Source organism: Limanda limanda, chromosome 16 (assembly GCF_963576545.1).
Source record: "Limanda limanda chromosome 16, fLimLim1.1, whole genome shotgun sequence".
Lineage (NCBI taxonomy): Eukaryota > Metazoa > Chordata > Actinopteri > Pleuronectiformes > Pleuronectidae > Limanda > Limanda limanda.
Window position 1 is genome coordinate 7281519 of NC_083651.1, and position 18748 is coordinate 7300266.

The 18748-nt window shown below is 41.2% G+C and overlaps 1 protein-coding gene across 1 annotated transcript; it reads right to left on the minus strand.

The window, feature by feature from the left end:
* Positions 1-7573: 7573 nt before the first annotated feature.
* On the minus strand, positions 7574-16994 carry LOC133022080 (lactase/phlorizin hydrolase-like). Its single transcript, XM_061089090.1, has 17 exons — positions 16382-16994; positions 15619-15683; positions 15383-15466; positions 15202-15295; positions 14814-14896; positions 13696-14376; positions 12969-13617; positions 11215-12768; positions 10758-11026; positions 10327-10617; positions 9925-10123; positions 9406-9596; positions 9156-9262; positions 8899-9030; positions 8500-8723; positions 8006-8242; positions 7574-7860 (listed from the first exon to the last, which is right to left on the minus strand). Exons 1-17 carry the CDS (start codon positions 16992-16994, stop codon positions 7574-7576), a joined length of 5760 nt encoding a protein of 1919 aa, XP_060945073.1.
* Positions 16995-18748: the final 1754 nt, after the last annotated feature.

The following is an 18748-nucleotide window of genomic DNA, read 5'->3' on the forward strand; positions in this document are numbered from 1 at the left end:
CCAGTTTCTATTCACTTGTTCCACGGACCATTTCCGACATTTTTTGCCTTTATTGCATAGTGAATGAACAAGAAAAACACACACACACACACATAGAGAGAGAGGGAGAGAGAGAGAGAGAGAGAGAGAGAGAGAGAGAGAGAGAGAGAGAGAGAGAGAGAGAGAGAGAGAGAGGAGGTCATCAGATTGGATTTCATGGTCTTATGGGGCTGATGAGTGTTAATGTTGTTTTAAGTATAGACAAAAAGGTTGTACATCATAGATTGTATATGAAGACGGACGACATGACAGTTTCCCAAAAGTGACGATAAACAATCTTGATCGCCCCCTGGTGGCTGGCTACAGATATAGCTCATAAACCCCACCTCCCCCATGTTAGTGTATGGGACATGGACCAAACTAAACAGTCTAAATGCACATCACACTGGCCTACATTCAAATAAGCTACCAGTAAGTTCCTGATTGACAGCTGAGACAGACTGGCAATTGGTCAAAAGTCAAAAATTGGATATTTGTAGAGAACGTCTACATATAAAACCGGGTTTTCTATTCAACAATGCTCTGTAGAAGCCACTAGATTCTCTGTGTTGGTCCTGAAAGTACCTGGGTGTTTGTTTTGAGTGAGGCGACTGCAGCACAGGTTCTCCTCAGCAGGGTCAGCGAGCCCCGGAGGAGAATGGCGGACTGCATCCTGTCATGATGGGGCTTCTGCTAATTGTTTCCTGGAGACTAGTGGCACATCAGACAGCCAGACCCAATTAGGATTTTTCAAACAATCCCCAACCTGCAAGTTGTGTGAGCTCCCGTTCTGTGAGCAGAGGCACACAATGACTCTGCAGCCATGTTGTCAGAAATGTTCTGTTACACTCTCCCACCGATGACACGTCCTGTCACATAACAGACATTTGATTGTATGAAAGGTTGATGATACTCTGCATAGGAGAAAAATGATTTATTATCCCTGAGGCAAACTTATAAAGACAAACTCTCATAACAATAACATTTTTCTTTTCTGCTTTTAAAAAAAAAAGTGGGCTGTTTACAACATCTTGTTTCTATCTAGTCTCCTTCAGCCTCCCTCACAAATGATGCCTGTCTGCCAGTGAGCAACATACAGCAGAGGCAGAGTAAAGATCTTAACAAGCGGCCTCCAATGCAGAGACAAAAATCTGACTATTTTACATCTGAACATGAAGTGTTACGGCTCCAAACTGGCTCTTACAGTCCGAAAGCAGAGCTGCATGCCAGCTGCTGGATGCCATCCTGCCACATGTCCTCTTGAAGTGCTGCAGTCAACCAGGCTGCATGAGGAAGGGGCCAAAACTGACAGGAGCAGGATGCCAAATGGCACGATCCCGCCATGTCGGTACGCTAACAATAAAACGTAATCGATGTCTGAAACAGCAACAGTGTTTTGGGCAACGCTGCATTACATGTCTGACTAGAATTTTCCCCTAAAGGGCCGTGAGGATTATTAGCCAAGGCACACGTGCATCTGGTGAGTGCGAGAGACTGGCATGTGCAGAGGAAATAGCAGTAGGCACAGCGGTCTCCACAACACAACAGGACCCCTCTTTTCAATTTCCTGCTCCAGTTTCCATTCCTGCTTTATTTCGTGCGGGGACCTGTAAAGTGGGATTCGCGATGGAAGAATGCAACATTTAGCAGATACGGCACCGCAGAGCACAAAACAAGGAAATTGATTCTGTCAAAGGCAATATTTGTGATAATGATCTCAATAAAAAAAACCATAGGGTGATTTCAAGCGGATTTAGCAGGATTCCCTCCGGAGACTTTCCTACTTACACAGCAGTGGTCTCTAACTGGCTTTAAAAACGAGTGCTCTTCACGTCGTGCTTTATGCCAGCCTCTTACCTGATGTGCGTCTGATCTCATTATTCAAACCGAAGCTTGTCTTTAGAAGTCTGACATCAGCCCCGAGTTAAGCAGTGTTGACGTACGTAGTTTTTCCAGTTTGATTTATTAGCCGAGTCACATCTGGGTGGCAGATGTCTTTACATCCTCGGCCTGTGTTTTCATAAGCTGTAACTAATGAGTTGTATCCATACTGTCAGAGAGGCCTTCATCTGAGCTAACATGCCCCACTAATTATGTATAAATACACATGACCGATACTTGTCTTTAAGACCAATGTCAGTATTACATGAGTCAACTAAATAAATGAGCCAAAATCAATTTTAATGCATCATTAAAAATATTTTAGTATGTCTCTTTTGATTTGGTTTTTAATGAGCATTACACATAAACACACAAAATCAGATGCAAAAACAAAATATTATAAACAAAAAGGAATTGCAATGAGGAAATGTAGTGATTGGGACATTTTAAATTTGAACTAGACTCATTAAAGTTCATCCCAAATAAAGTACATCATTATATTGACTGAACCCAGATTTTTATTTGGATTGGTTGCAAATTGCAAACATGCCGCTTTTTTCACCAAGATCCAGGAATTATCGAAATGACAAAAAAGTTCCCCATCTCAAAATGTTAAAGAAAGTGAAAAATGCCCCCCTCCGCATCCGCACCTTAATTGAATGTGCATCTCTACCCAGGACTACTGTTACATGAAAATCACACAGGAGTGGGATGCATCAAGATAGAGAACTGGTGGTGCTAATTTTCCAGTGAATTTAACATTAAGTCTCCTCAGACTTCCATGACAATCTGATGTTTCCATGTATTTTTAGTGACGTCAGTGGAGTCGAGGCTTTGGTGGTGATTTAAATCACATGTTCTGTTTGTGTCATGAATACACTGTATGAGTCTGTTTCCATTTTAATGATTCTTGTTGTTTTTTTTTATCCTCCATCAGCCAAGTGTAATAACTTTTTGTCATATATTGTTTTTTCTTTTGCTTGAAATTTCAGGAACTTCGGCTTCATTTCAGGGACACATTGGAAACGCTCATAAAAATATGTGGATGGAGAATAATGATCCAGCAGCAACCCTTTGTTCTTCTGGGGCAGTGTGTTTATGTCAGTGTGTGTGTGTGTGTGTGTAGGAGAGAGAGAGAGAGAGAGAGAGAGAGAGAGAGAGAGAGAGAGAGAGAGAGAGAGAGAGAGAGAGAGAGAGAGAGAGAGAGAGAGAGAGAGAGAGAGAGAGAGAGAGAGAGAGAGCACATGCTTCATTAATTTGACTTGTAAAAGTAACACACAGCAACATGTTCACCAACCTGGATTACCACATCTGAAGTTGCCACGGGAAGCAGACACAACAACACCCGACCATTTATTAGTCTAACTGGTCACAGATGTTATATTTGAGAATAGTTTGGGACATTTTGTTAGAGCCTTACATTTTCCAATGCCGCGACCGGAGCCACAGTGGCACCTTGGCTCGGTGCCGTTAAAACATGCATATGGTTTTCTTTAATGCCAAATTCTATCGCTTAACTAAAGATGTTAATGCTTTTATGTGATGAATAGCAAGTTAGAATTGTCTATAGTGATGCTAATTCATGATTCTGATAATTCTGCTGCTGCATTTTCACAAAAATTACCCTGACACCTGGTATGACCCTCAGATCTCTGCAGCAGAAGGTGCTGGCGGCAGCAGCCTCGGCTCAGCTGGAAACATTCTCAAAGTATCACATTGCCATTATTGGAATGAAAATATTCCCGCTTCATTTTGGCAGGCTCCAATTCCAGGGTCCCACCCCACACGATTTTTTAATAATGTTTTCCTGATCTAGTGTTTCGACGAGGAAGTGCTCAGCCTCTTTCCTGGAAAAGAGTGGAGAACATTCCCACTTTTCTACAAACAATGCCTTTTCAAAAGTGTAACTTAAGCACTCGTGTGTCAGACGAGATTGCGACATCCGACATAATCAAGATCTAAATTCAACGTGTAAGTCACAGCCACAATGTACAGGTATGAAAACCAATCCCAACATTGGAAAGCAAAGTGCAAACTATATTCTTTTTCCGACTTTGAGAAAGTCTCGTGCTAACTGTTCCATATTGTGGCCATAAAAGCAGAGGGCCTGCTGGGGAGCAGAGATGGCGTGCAGCAGGTTGTAATCACCATCACTCTGCCTCCATGACACTTTGGGGAGACCTCTACCCAGCAAGTACTTGATTAAAGCAACAGCAGAGCATCGAGTCTCATTTTTTGCGCCAACGTCCCACATGGCATGTCGAGGTGTGTAGTGTGTCTCTTACGTGTGTGTCTGTGCTAACCACGTTGTCATGGACACGGATGAAGGAGACAAGAGTGTCGAGGGGGCCGAAGGCGTAATGTGAAATCTACTTTGACATAGGAAGAAAACCGAATGTGATGTAAACTAGTTGTTTTCATGAAGATGGTAGTTTAAAGTGATTTATATTCTATGCTCAAATATACTGATACATATATATAAAATACACTATAACTAGTTTTAACTATTCTCTTGAAATGTTTTTGGGACATTATTGTTAGACTCTCCCACCCAGATCAGCCCCATCAACACAAACATGTTTTGCATCAGCTTGAAGTGATTTCATATTTATTGTTTTGTCTCTGGCCTTTTCAGCTCCAAACTTAAATAGTTTTCTCGACTTCTACCGCAAGCTGGTGACGGTAAGACAACGATATTTAGCTTTCACAGGACATTAGGCCAGAGCGAGAAGTGCTTGCATCCCAGTACGTGGGGATGTGGGCTGGTGCGTTATCAAAGTGGACTGATGAAAGATCTGTGGCAATCAAATTCGATTTGTATTGCCTATATTCAAAAATAATAATTTGCCTCATTGGGCTTAACAAGGTGCGACATCCTCTGTCTTTAACCCTCAATACCAGAGAGTGAGGAACGGACGGAGGTGCATTAGATGTTGCATTAAACAAAATCAACAAAAATGTACAGCATTCATGAGAAAAGAGAAAAGAATGGAGATGTGTAACGATGCTTAAAGTATTTCTGCAAAAACAATTGTCTGACAGAGATGAAGGGAGCAGTAATGACAGTTGTATTGATGGAGGTATTGCAAGTAGGCATATTATATACCTAAGCAATCTAGTGGTTATCCTAATGGATGTAAAGGTATTGAGGATACAATCGCACTCCCTCTGTGTGTGTTGTGATCCGAGCTCCTTTCTTTCTCGATTTGGTAACAAGGCTCAGAGCACACGTCAAGTTAGCGCACACATAAATGTACACACATGCTGATTGTGAAGCTTTGGCTTCAAGTGAATACTGATCCAGTTATATCTGATGGTTATGTCACAGCTCCCCAGTTACAACAGTATCTTAAAGGAGTGTGTTTATCCCACAGATCAGCAGCTCCTCATGTGCAAGTCATCAAACATTTATAAGTTATTCAACGTGACCTAAAAACATTTAATGAAAACTAAGAGCCGGTAAGTTTTTCCTCCAGTTGGACTCAAACCTCATCTGGGCTGAATCGGGGATTTTCAGTTATTGAATCGACCCGTTGTTGATCAGAGCTGTTGAGGAGCAAGCAGGGGAGAGCACGCACAACAGACTCCCACCGCGCGTTAATGCGCACATCCTGTTGTGAAGGTGCGTTGCCCTGGAGACCGGACATGCAGGTTTCCTAGCAGGTGTGTAGAGAAGTTGCATGTAGCTTTGCTGATGACGCTTCAGTCAAGGGTCAGGGTTATGTGTGTGGATGATGTTATTGAGTGGGAAAGACATGCAGGGCCATGTCTTACTGATTCCTCCCAGATTGAATGGTAGGAGCTCATTGGTGAAACAGTGGGAAGCAAAAACTCCAATAGGCCTTAAGGTGTCGGATTGTGTCCTCAAAGTGCGTGATCAAATCCTCAGAGAACAATGCAGGAGAGTCCAGGAGGTCAGTACAAAGACTTGAGTCTGTAAGAACTCAAACAAAAAAAAAGAACACAAATATCTCAGGATGAAGAAGAGGTATAAGACAGTGACGAAGATGTCAGCTGGGAAAGACTTCAAGATTAAATAAGAGTTATTTGATGTGTAGCACTTTTCAAGCAAATAAGCAGCAGGACTTTCCAAAGACAGCGTAAAACATGCAACATTAAAATATTACTACTACTCTTACACAGTAGATGGTGATACTAATAATAAGACCTAAGGAGCTAGTTCGGTCTGTAACTAGTGAAGAGCTTTGTAATGTACTCCTGCACTAGAGCCTATAGGTGTTTCTAAGTATTATAAATTATATAGTATATATATATGGTATATAAAATCAACTCTAAAAGAGACTGGGAAAGACGATCTCAGGACTGTCATTCATGTCCAACAATGGCTTACATGACACCGTGGGTTCTATGGTTATTGCCAAGCCTAGTGTTTCTGGGAAAGTTGAGTAAGATTTTACTACCTTAACCTTTTATTGTTGTCTTTTCTATTTTTTGTATGAATCTGTCTCTAAATTAGAAGGTTTCTAACTCATTGTTATTGTCAGTCACCCATAAATTACCTTAAATTGCATTTGATTTGTTTAAAAGGTGCTGTAAACATAAAATTTGATTGATTGATGTGAACAGATCACCTTGATGTACTGCAGCTATCGAGCAGATAAACAAAACTACGACTATAGCTTCAGCATAAAGCCAGTTAAATGTTTTTCTTAATGATGTTGCGTGTGGCTCCTGACATCAAAATGGTACAGAGTAAAAAAAAGGAGGCTGTGTGAAATCAGAGAGCGTAGAGCTCATGGTGAAAGTACATTCCATATCATGATAATATAGCTAATAATAATAATAGCTTGAAATTATAAAGCACCTTTCAAGAGACCCAAGGACACTTTACATGTGTCCGTGGGGACAAAAGAGAAAAGAAGAGAAAGTAATTTGCACCAAACAGGACAGAAATAAACGGCACTAATGGGAGGGAGGAGCGTCAACTGAGACCAAAGGACTTTCAGTATGGTTTTTCATGACATGATCTCATATTGTCCTCTTTTTTCTTCTCTTATGTACATGAAGGTATAAGTTTCATTTCAATACAAATATGTAAGGTAATTTGAACTGCTACATATTGAAGCAACAGCAACCGACCTGTGTACAGTGAAAAAAATGGCTTACTGGCGCCACCCAGTGGTTATTCATTCACACTCACACAGGCATCTGGAAACAGCACAGGTGGTTTTTATTTCATACAAAAGACTATTGGAAACACTAAGAACAACATTGCACTGACAAACTGGATGACAGACCCATGGATGCAATGTTCACTCTTTTGGTGCAACAGGAAGTTTGCTCAGAAACTGCTGTAATGAAACAGGAAGTGACGGCAAAGGTTGATATTAAAGAAAAAGACAATTATAACCATAATAATTCATCATAACTTATTAAATAGAAAAAACGATTACCAATTCAGTTGGTGGCCTGTTTCATTGTGGTCATGCTAATTATCTAATTTGGACAAGAAGGTGTGGCCACAAATGTTGAATTCATTTTTGTTTAATTTTGAAAATAATACAGGATTAATCAAAATTATCCTTTATATATTTGTCACATGAGGTTCATGTTCTTTCTTTTTGGAATCTGAATGGAAAACCATGAATTCAACAGCAACCCAGATCTCTCTTGACCAGTTAATGAAGAGTTCACTCCTTTCCTGAAGCTTTGCTCACATCTTCTCCATCTTAAAGGAATTCCTAGCTTCTCCCGTCAACTTCTTTTTTGTTTTCAGGAGCCAAAACACGGTGAGGACGACCCCCAGGACACTTGCGAGAAGAAATGCAAAGATGACGTACAGTGCCACTTCAGCATCGCGAGGTGAAAGCTCCAGACCCAGGAAGTCCACCGTGTTTGGAGGCAGAACAGGGACAGTCGTATGATGAGTCGTATGACCAGTTGTATGATCTGTTGTATTGCCAGTGCTCTCTAGTGTTGTTGCAGGGGGTGCAGTTGTAGCTGTTAAAAGACAAACAAGAAACAAGACAAACTTTGCATTTAGTTCAACATCCCTATAAACATGTGTGTTTTTCATCATGTATGATCTAATTCCAAGTATTTTTCCTTCAAATCATCCTCCAGTGATTGCACTGAGTCTTGTTACCTTCCTGTTCTGGGTTCAAACAATCATGGGGCCCAGTGGCTGGGTCTGGGAAGCCATTGCAGGAGATGATGGCGGCGTAGCGGGAGGCTGAGTTTTTAGCGATGCGAGGAAGTGTCGGGTTGGAACGGTTCACATAGAACAGTCCGAAGCGCTCAGAGTAACCAGCAGCCCATTCAAAGTTGTCCATCAATGACCAGGCTGTGTAACCTCTTAGGTCTACTCCGTCCAGAACACGGGCTGAAAGACAAGATGTTCTTATATAATATGATATCATAGATTGTGTTTCAGCTTTTTAAGATACAATACAAGTTTCAGAACCAAGTTCACAACTTTTCAAAATAAAAGCTATGTAGTTCAGCTCTAGACTAAGCATTGGGGCAACAAAATGAATGTTACACCTTTACTTTGAGGACAAATCGCTAAAGAGGAAGAGATTTCAGACAGACAAGAGATATTAATAGAAGGATATTTTCTCCATATTCCTCATTAAATACCTTTCAGGGCCTGGTTGATGTAGGTGTTATAATAGTGTGTTCTGTGGATGTCATTCAGGTCCACCGGTCCTCTTTCTGAGACCCCATTCTCTGTGACATAGACAGGCGGGTTTCCATACTCATCCTTGATGAACTTGAGGATTTTTCTGAATCCAAATGGCGTGATCTTCAGCCAAAAGGAGCCTGTTTCAATCCATGTGCGGTCGTGTGTGGTTCCAGTGCCCCTGGATATTGGATTGGACATAGTCAAACATGTCATACTGTATATATGTTGACATGTGCTGTATTTAGACAGGCAACTTAATATAGTTTGACAGTCCCAGGTCTTCTGCTCGTATAAGATACAGAAAAAGCAACAATTAAACATCATTAATGTATCTTCATTTGATTCAAGCCTACCTGTCAGCTTCATAATCCTGCTGATTTCCCAGATCTACAGGGTATGAGAGGACCGTACAGTAGTGGTTGAAGCCAAAGTAATCGTGGGTCCCTTTGATTCTTCTGATTTCATCAGGAGTGAACTCAGGAAGCCTATAGAAGAGATAGGTCTCTTCAAAAGCCCAATCTTAGATTTCATCATACAAGTTTAAGTTATTTACACTTAGAACCAACAAAACTGCCTTTTTCTCTGCTTGTAAAAACTATGGTTGCTTTACCGTGACTCAGGGAGACCTGCAGCGAGGCTTCTTCTGCGAATGATGGTCTTCATTAAGTCCGGATAATCTCCATTGAAAATGGGATGGGCAAACCAGCCAATGAAGAACTGCAGCAAAATCACATGGTCAGAGATCATTTTAAGTCGACATGTTTTTTTCCTGACACCTAATTAACCTGTCTTATTTTTTTCGTAAAGGAGCAAAAATCATTACAAAGTGACCAACATATTTCTGTTGTTTACATGTCTACCTGCAAGTAGCGCTTGGTTGAGTCCACGTCCTCCTGCTTATATGGGTTCCGTGGCTCCACCCAATCCGAATTGATGGTAATGGAGATGATGCCTCCATGTGGTGCGCGGTACCTGTCATTATAGAGGTGCCACGCCTCAGCATGGGCCTTGATCAGGTTGTGAGCCGCAATATACTGCTTACCCACGATGCCTGAAACAGTTGAAGCGTAATTAACGGTACTTTTAGGAACATTTACATCATACAGTGTAAAACAAAAACAGCTAACTTTGACGAACCTGTAAGGATCTGCAGCCTACTCAATAACACCATTAAACCCTATTGGGCATTGGACTACTCCACCTGTATTTAAGCCCACTTTAACCCTTATAGGAACTACACAGTAATGGGGGCTGAGGTGCACCAAACCGAGAGAGGGAAGGCATTCTTCTGAAACTTTGAAGCTGAAAGAAGATGATACAAAAAGAACAATTTCTACAATAATAAAAATGAGTATCTTAAAACAATATGGTGCTATTACCTGGAGCAAAGGTACCATATCCATAGCCAAGGTTGGCCACAATGTACGGTTCATTCAGAGTGATCCAGAACTTCACTCTGTTTCCAAGTCGACTGAATAAAACATCGGCATAATCCCTAAATCTGTCTACAATCGTTGCATTCTGCCACCCCCCTACTTTCTGCAAAGCCAATGGAAGGTCCCAGTGATACAGGGTCACCTGAAAAAAAAAGGGAGAATATGCTTACTATATTGTTCGCTTTTCACAGAGGGTATATTTTTCTCTTTGGTACATTTCATATGGTTCACGCTACAATAATTTCAAGTTAATCAAGGCTAGAAATGATCATGTCCTAAACATGGTAAATATCGGTGTTAAAGTCTGGGACCTAATCCAATAGTATCGATGGCAACACTGCTTACCTGTGGCTGAATATTAGCAGCTTCCAAGGCATCCAGTAATCTATGGTAGTAGTTCAGTCCAGCTTCATTGATGTAGCTGTTGGTGCCATCAGGAAGCACCCTGGGCCAGGACACGGAGAAGCGGTAGTCTGATACCTTCAACTTCTTCAACACCGCCACATCTTCATCAATCTTATTATAACTATCACAAGCGATATCCCCATCGTTACTATTGCTCACTCTCAAAGGAGTATGGGCAAACTTGTCCCAGATACTCAGTCCCTTTCCATGTGCTCTCCAGCTGCCTTCAATCTGAAAGGCAAGAAAAGTGTTATTATAGAACTGTTAAGCACCTCAAAGTTGCCTAAAAAGTTATCATATTAGAAGAACTATCCCAGCAGTGCACTGGGTCAGTGTGAAGTGATCTCCAACAATGTACTGGGATTGCCTACCTGGTAGGACGCACTAGCAGTGCTCCAGTTAAAATTTTTGGGAAATGTTCCATAAAGCGTCTTCTCATCTTCTGGTAATGGGAAACCATTGTCCCTCACGACCTGGTAATAATAGTGAGCTGAGCGTTTGGGTGTCCTTGGACGGTTTTGATTGGTGAAGTCGACATAGTGCAGCCCGAATCCAACTTTGTACCCATTAAGCCACTCAAAAGAATCCATGAGAGATGTTGCTACATATCCTTTCACCTTCACACCATCAAGATTATGGGCTGCATACAGTACAAGTACAAATAAAGAAAACATAATTAGCTATAAACTAAATTTACATTTGAGAAAAGTTTGCCTACATGCTATACTATATGATTCCAAAGAATATGGTGAGTGCTTCACAGTGCTTGAATATAAGAACTTGAAAATTTTATTTTCTAAAAATCTAGATATTGATGTGTGAACTTACCCTTCAAAGCCTCATCAATGTAGGTTTTGTGGAAAAATACCCTTTCTATGTCATCCACTGTGATCGCATTGGCTGTGGCTGCTCCATTCTCAGTAATGTAGATCTCTGGATCTCCGTACTCCTCTTTGATCCAGTTGAGGAGTCTCCTCAAGCCCCATGCGACAGCTCTCTGGTTACTGATGGCTGTGGTTGGTGAATCACTTTCCTCTGCTTCTATCAAATCCTTATCATAGTCATAGGATTTAATGCTAAGTGGAGCTGTATTGTGGTTCACTATCTTTGTTGTGTAGTGATTTACGCAGAAAATGTCAGCAGTTCCCCGGATGAAGCTCTTTTCTTCTTCAGTAAAGGAAGGAAGTCTTGACTCTGAAAGACCTTGGAGTTCACTTTTGTCACCAACTTGCCATTTCATTGCATCGGGATAGTCCCCATTCTTGAAAATAGGGTGTGCAAACCAGCCCAGCTGGAACTGCAGAGCGCGGTCAGCAGCCACCACTTCTCTGGGAACCGTGACATCTTTAGGTTCTATCCAATCAGCATTGAGGGCAATGGACACTAATCCTCCTTGGGATGTTCGATACTTATCATCATACGTGTGGTAGGCTCTTGCATGAGCTTTTATCAGGTTGTGTGCAACTCTGTATGGTGCAATTCCTGGATTTTTTACATTTGGTGGAATCTGTCCAAGTCCATATCCGGACCATGCAATTGTTTGAGGCTGGTTGAAGGTCATCCAAAACTTTACTCTGTCTCCAAACTTGTCAAAGCAGAAGTCACAATAGTCATTAAAAATATTAATCATGTCTACATTGTCCCATCCACCAATGTCCTGCAAAGCTTGAGGGAGGTCCCAGTGATAGAGTGTCACCATGGGGGTAATGTTATACGCTAAGAGACCATCAATAAGTCTATTGTAGTAGTCAACACCTTTCTGGTTCATAGAGCTACGCCGACCATCAGAAAAGATCCTGGACCAGGACAGAGAGAATCTGTACGAATTCACCCTCAGAGCTCGCAGCATGTAGAGGTCTTCATCAAGTCTGTTGTAACTGTCACAGGCAACATCTCCATTCGCACTACCAGGAATATTGCCAAGTTCTTGGGTGAATGTATCCCAGATGCTGGAGTTCTTCCCATCTGCATTCCAGCCACCTTCAATCTGGTAAGCTGATGATGACACTCCCCACCTGAAGCCTTGAGGGAAGGTACCATAGTGGTAGAGCTTTCTCTGAAAATTGGTTTGTTTAGAGAATTTCCTCCAGACATCCTTGGCTTGTGATGGGACTGTGGAAGGTGGCATTGGGGAAACTTTATTTGACTTCGTATTTGTCATATCTGGTGCATGAAAGAACTGTTTCTTTGAAGCAAAACCATTTTTCTCAATGACTTCAGAGTAAAAGTAGGCAGACTGCTTTGGAGTCCTGGGTCTGTCAGGTAGATCAAAGTTGACATGGTGGAGTCCAAACCGTTCACTGTAGCCTTGTGGACCCTCAAAACCATCCATGAGTGACTGGACAGTAAACCGCTGAACATTTACGCCATCCAGTTGTATAGCTGTTGAGAGAATAGAGACACTGAGCCACACAACCATTTATACAATTTTCCTATTGTTATTATTCTTAGTATTTACAGGGTACAAGACACAAACTCACTTATTTTGTAATTATTTATCACTTAATCATTGATTTGTACAAGAGATGTTTTTAAAATACTAACAAAACAGATGAGAGTATGGAATACTACCTACAGCATACCTTTCAGGGCCTCATTGATGTAACTCCTCATGTACTCTATTCTGCTGATATCATTGAGAGTGTCCCCACTGTACCCAGTAGGCATCCCATTCCCAGTTATGTAGATAGGCACTTTATTAACATTCAAGTATTCTGTGGAAATGTAGTTTAGAAGCCTTCGGAGGCCCCATGGTGTTGAATATATCGAGTCAGAAGCTGTAGAGGACCACGATGGATCCACATGAGCCTGGAAATCACCAACTCCCTGAGGACCAGCGGTGCAGCCACCATCACTATTGTTGACCAACCAGGAGGTATAGTGGTTTAACCCGAAAAAGTCAGCTGTTCCATGGATCCTCTTCCTGTCTTCAGGAGTGAAAACTGGAAGCCTTGCAGGCTCAGAATTGGGACACAGTCTTTTTTTCTCTTCAATTTGAGTCTTGAGTGTTGCAGGATAATCTCCGTCTATAAATATGGGATGTGCAAACCAGCCCAGCATGAACTGCAGGTAGCGATCTGCTGCTACTATGTCTTCGGGTCTGGAGGGGTCCAGGGGCTCGGCCCAGTCAGAATTCAATGCAATGCCAACTTTTCCTCCTTGTTTCATCCGGTACTTGTTGTTGTAGACATGCCAGGCCTCAGCATGAGACTTGAGTATATTGTGAGTGGCCTGCAAAGCGGAGAGAACCGTCAGCTAAATGGATAGGAATGACATATATTTATATTACAGTAATGACTTTACATTCACCTGATAGGCGGCAACCACATAATCCTTTACACCAGGGGGGTGTTCACCAGTGCCATAGCCAGCATGGCTCACCATCCAGGGGCTGCTGAATGTGTTCCAAGTCTTGACCCTGTCTCCAAACCTGGAGAAGCAATAGTCTGCATAGTCCTTGAAGGCTTCAACCATGGAAGTGTTGGTCCATCCACCATGATCCTGGAGTGCTTGAGGCAGATCCCAGTGGTAGAGAGTGACAACAGGTTGTATGCCAGACTCAATGAGCGCATCGATCAGCTTGTCATAGTAGAGAGCCCCTTTCTCTGAGTGGCTGCCTCTGTGGCCTGAGGGAAAAATACGGGCCCAGGAGATGGAGAACTGGTAGGTGTTGACATGAAGGCCTCGCAGGAGGTAGACATCATAATCCACCTTGTGGAAACTGTCACAGGCCAGATCAGCTGTCTGATTGTCAAAGGCCAGGCCTCCATGACCGAAGCGATCCCAAACGGTCTCCCCCTTACCCCCTTCTGACCAGCCACCTTCTACCTTGAAGGACTCACTGGACGTGGCCCATTGGAAGTCTGCAGGGAAGGATTCGTTCAGGAAAGCATCTCGCTGAGCTGAGTTCATGGTGGCAAAATTGCTCCAGGTTTTGCAGTAGGTTTTGAAACATGATGATGTTTGAAGATCATTTCTGTTGTAGGTTTCCTCCTCTTGATGTTGTTGTCTTAATATTGAGAAAGAAGACATTAAAAATGAAATCAGATGGAGTAATTGAAGAAAAATTCAACGATTGTTCTTTGCCATGGACTAGCATAGGACTTAATATAACCATGCAGTCAAAAAATATTTGTTACCAAAGCGGAAGGAACTTTAATGGTAAATATTAAGTACCTTCCCCTTTAAATGCACACACACACACACACACACACACACACACACACACACACACACACACACACACATAATCACACATATTCAGTACATACCTTGTTGACATAGTGAAATATTTTGTAACTGAATTGAATTTTTTGGTGTTCTGTGCTTCACAAATCAAATCATCACACATTTACTCATTTTCCATTTTCACAGAGACCGGTTTAGATATAATGTGGAATAAATACTTCACTGTCTTTTTGAACTACACACTTTTTAGGGATAGAGTCAGCAGGACGTAACAGATCCACCATGTCCAACCCAAGAACATTGCGTCCTGCATCGCTCAGCACTGTGAAAGTATAATGATAATTAATTATACAGAATAAATCATCGATCATATTCACATGTCCTTCATTGTCATAAAACAATAACGGTGTCCTTGAACTGTTCATGCAAGTTTTCATTAGATGATATAAATGATGTCCAATCAGTTTTATTTATGAATTTGAAATTGTCTGAACTATGACCCAGGCAAATAAAAGTGTTGATCTCTTTTTATAATTCTTTTTCCAACTTTGAGTGCGAAGGGTCATAAAGCAAACAATACAATTCACTTATCTCAGATCGTGATTCATTATTCATATGAAAGATTACCTTCTAATATTTTGGTATCAGACAGAAAGTGATAAGGAGAACAGCCGTGGATGTTCAACTCGTAAATGAGAACCGGTTTCTTTCCACACTTTCCCTGAGAAAACAGATACATTCAGTTCAGGTGAAAGCAGCACAGATACCAGATTAAACCAGTGACTGAGGCATGTTAATGGCTACGTACCATGATATTTCCCAGTTCCTCAGCCAGCTTCTGCCCGGCAGTGCAGTCATACTGAACTTTAACAGACAGGAAATCTATGTATTTCTGAGAAAGAGATGAGCGTGTGAGCGTCGGGGTGTGAAACTCTTTTCTCGCACAGAAATAAAGATTAACCTAACACCTTTATCTATTAAGAGGCATCTTGAAATTGAAATTCGTTTGATTGCTGTGTGTTGTATGTGACTGTGAGATCTTACCTGTTGTTGGGTTTCACAGATGACTTGGATTTTACTGCCCTTTACCCCAACTGATATCTGTCCATCTGCAACAAATTACATTTTAATTTATCTGTCATCACTTTACTGTGCTCCAATCACATTCTCCTTCCTCTTGCATTTGCACTCTCCTTATCATGACCTTAGGCACATAAGATAAACAGACATGAAAGGCAGTATCTCAATAAACATTGCCATAATCATTGTGCATATAATAAAACTGGACGCCTGTCGCACGGCAGAAGATCAATGCTCTCGCAATATGATTATATATCAATCTAAATGTGCTTTGCAATGTTTAATTGCCATGATGATTATTGATAAACACAGTAATAAAGATGGAAAAAACGGATAAACTGAACTTTATTGGTGTATAAGTTTCAATATACCTGTATATCTAACAACTTTATTCTCTATGCAAAGATATATTTTGAACAGAAAAATAAATAAATTATAAAGTAAAATTTTTGGGGAAATCTGCATTAAAATGTCTGTTTTTCCAGCCACATGTGGTTCCTTGGCTTTGTATGTTTCTAAATCTTCAGTAATGGAACAAGCAGAAGAGAAGAGGGGAACAACAAAAAAACAAAAATATAGAATTTCTATTATTTGCAAGCCCCTTTTTTGAATAATGACTGATTAAATATTTCCCCTTTTCAATATTTTCTTTACATTCCATACAAACTACAGGTTTTACACAACAACTCATAACATTAATGCTCAAAAGCAAACAGTGATCTCCTACCTCTCCCAGGAAACATCTGGTGGTAACGGCGATAGATTCTGCTGTGTGCATCAAGAGCGTTTTGCAGCTCAGCCCCCGTTAGTTCATCCAAGCTGCTCAGTGTCAGCCATGACTCTGCCAGCTCTCCAAACTCCTGAAAGGCCATCTCTGCGTACTGCTGAAACATCTCCACCAGCTCCTGGCTCTCCCAGCCTCCAAACCGTGACCTCAGAGCCTCCGGCACAGTGGAGCCGTGGAGCAAAACCAGAGGCTGAAGGCCCGACTCCAGCAGCTGTCTCAGCAGGGTCTGGTAACAGGTCACCACAGCCTGGTGGGGCTGGCTGGGGAGGCCCGTGGGTAGAAGCTGGGCCCATGACAGTGGCACCTTGAAGTGGGTCACCCCTCTGCTCTGGAGATGCTCAAAGTACTGTCTAGAGCCAGGAGGTATGGGATGACTGCAGTCAAATCTGTCCAGCAATTCTCCGTCAAATACTTCTTCATTCAGGCTTTTCACCTGCTCACTAGTCATGGGACCTGCAAGGAACATGGCCTGCTGTTGATCATCATGTCTCTGGCACCTACACCCATACAGAGCTATCAAACACAGAAAGAGCCGTTTCCCCAGTAACGACATATTGTCGGAGGGAGGACAAGTGTTTGAGCCTGTGGCTAACTTACTATTTATAGAGGTCCTGTTTACAAGCTTGAACTTTCCGTCAAACCAGAGTTTCATAACGTCCACTAGTGTAAACTTGTGCTGGTATATGAGTGGTCGCAGCCTTGAATGCTCCAGATAAAATGCAAAGGGTCAAACAGGGAGCAGAGATTTATGAGGGAGTGGGAAGAAATATCTGTGCAGAAGTCAAGGATAAAAATCTGGTTAAAAATATCGAACACTGTGAGAAAAGTTAGATTTTATAAAACATTCATGGAGCCAGGGATTGGGACGATATAATTATAATATTATTAGGAGTAATCCCTGTTGTGCAATAGAAGGTCCAATGGTGTTGCGGGTTTGGATTTGAATTGTTCTGATATTGTAGCCTTATAAAAATGATTAGTAAAATAAACAACTTTAAAGGACTCATCTGTCAACAGCTACAGTTTGTTTATCTCAGAATTGACTCTAGCGCTTGATAAGAGTTTTGTATTTTATGTTGTAACATTTATCAGAGGTAGACTAAATCATATGTGGAAAAATATGTTAAACTTTTTAAATCGTAGGTGACAGTGGCAGATGTTTGTGCATACTACTACTGACTGATTGTATTTTAATTTGAAAGGAAAGAAAGTTAAAATGTACAAATTGGAATTTATTTATTGTTTGTATTTACATCTGTGCGTGACACACGGCACACACGGCAAAGATTAGAGAGATTTATTACTGACCATCTATCTGTTTCTTTATCATTGTACTTTGAAGTGAAGCTGAGTTTATTATTTCCAAGTCGATGGTTACGTTGAGTCAGTTTTCTGTTGTTGTTGTTGAGGTAAAAGCTGCTTCATCATTTTGTAAAATACACACTCAAAAGATTCACAACATATATACAAAGATAAATATATTTTTGTAAATTGCATTTTAATATTACTATATGTGATGTAAGTATAGGATTTCTCCACAGATACTTGACCTTCAAGTATCTGACCTTCAGTTATCCTTCAAAATGTTTACCCTCATCAATGCTGCTAAAACCTTTATCTGATGATGTTTTCCTACAGTTGACCTCTATTGCACTTGTGTACGTCCTGGGAGACGGATCCTCACATGTCTCTCTGAGGTTTCTACGTCTTTATTACCCTGTTAAAAGGGTTTTTAGTAGTTTTTCCTTACTCTTGTTGAGAGTTAAGGACAAATGATGTCACCCCATGTTAAAGCCCTATGAGACTAATTGTGATTTGGGAATATGGGCTGCTCAAATTAAATTTGATTGATTGATTGATTGATGTCCCCTAATTCAGGCCCTTGAATAACCCAAATGTAGGCAATGTGCCAAGAAACATCTAATTTATGAATTATACTATTGTACGCATTTATTAGGCCCTTCCTTTGTGAAACAAATAGGTGGGTTTAGCACCTTCCATAATGTGATGGTCTCTCACATATATCAATCAGAGATTTTAATAGAAAACTGCCAGGGAGCTCATTGTCTCTCAACCTTTAGCTTTAAACTACTAAAAATGTCTCAAACATTTTTACAAATAGCAACCGCATATTTCATGCTCATCAGATGCGAGTACATGGGGGAGTCCAGAGTCTTTCTGACTATCACAAGGCTGCAATAAAACAGTTGCATCACATGGACGTGATATCGATTGTAAGCAGAAAAGAATATTGCCTTAAGGAGCTTGGCTATCAGTGAATAATATCAGTCTACCATTCCAGCCACA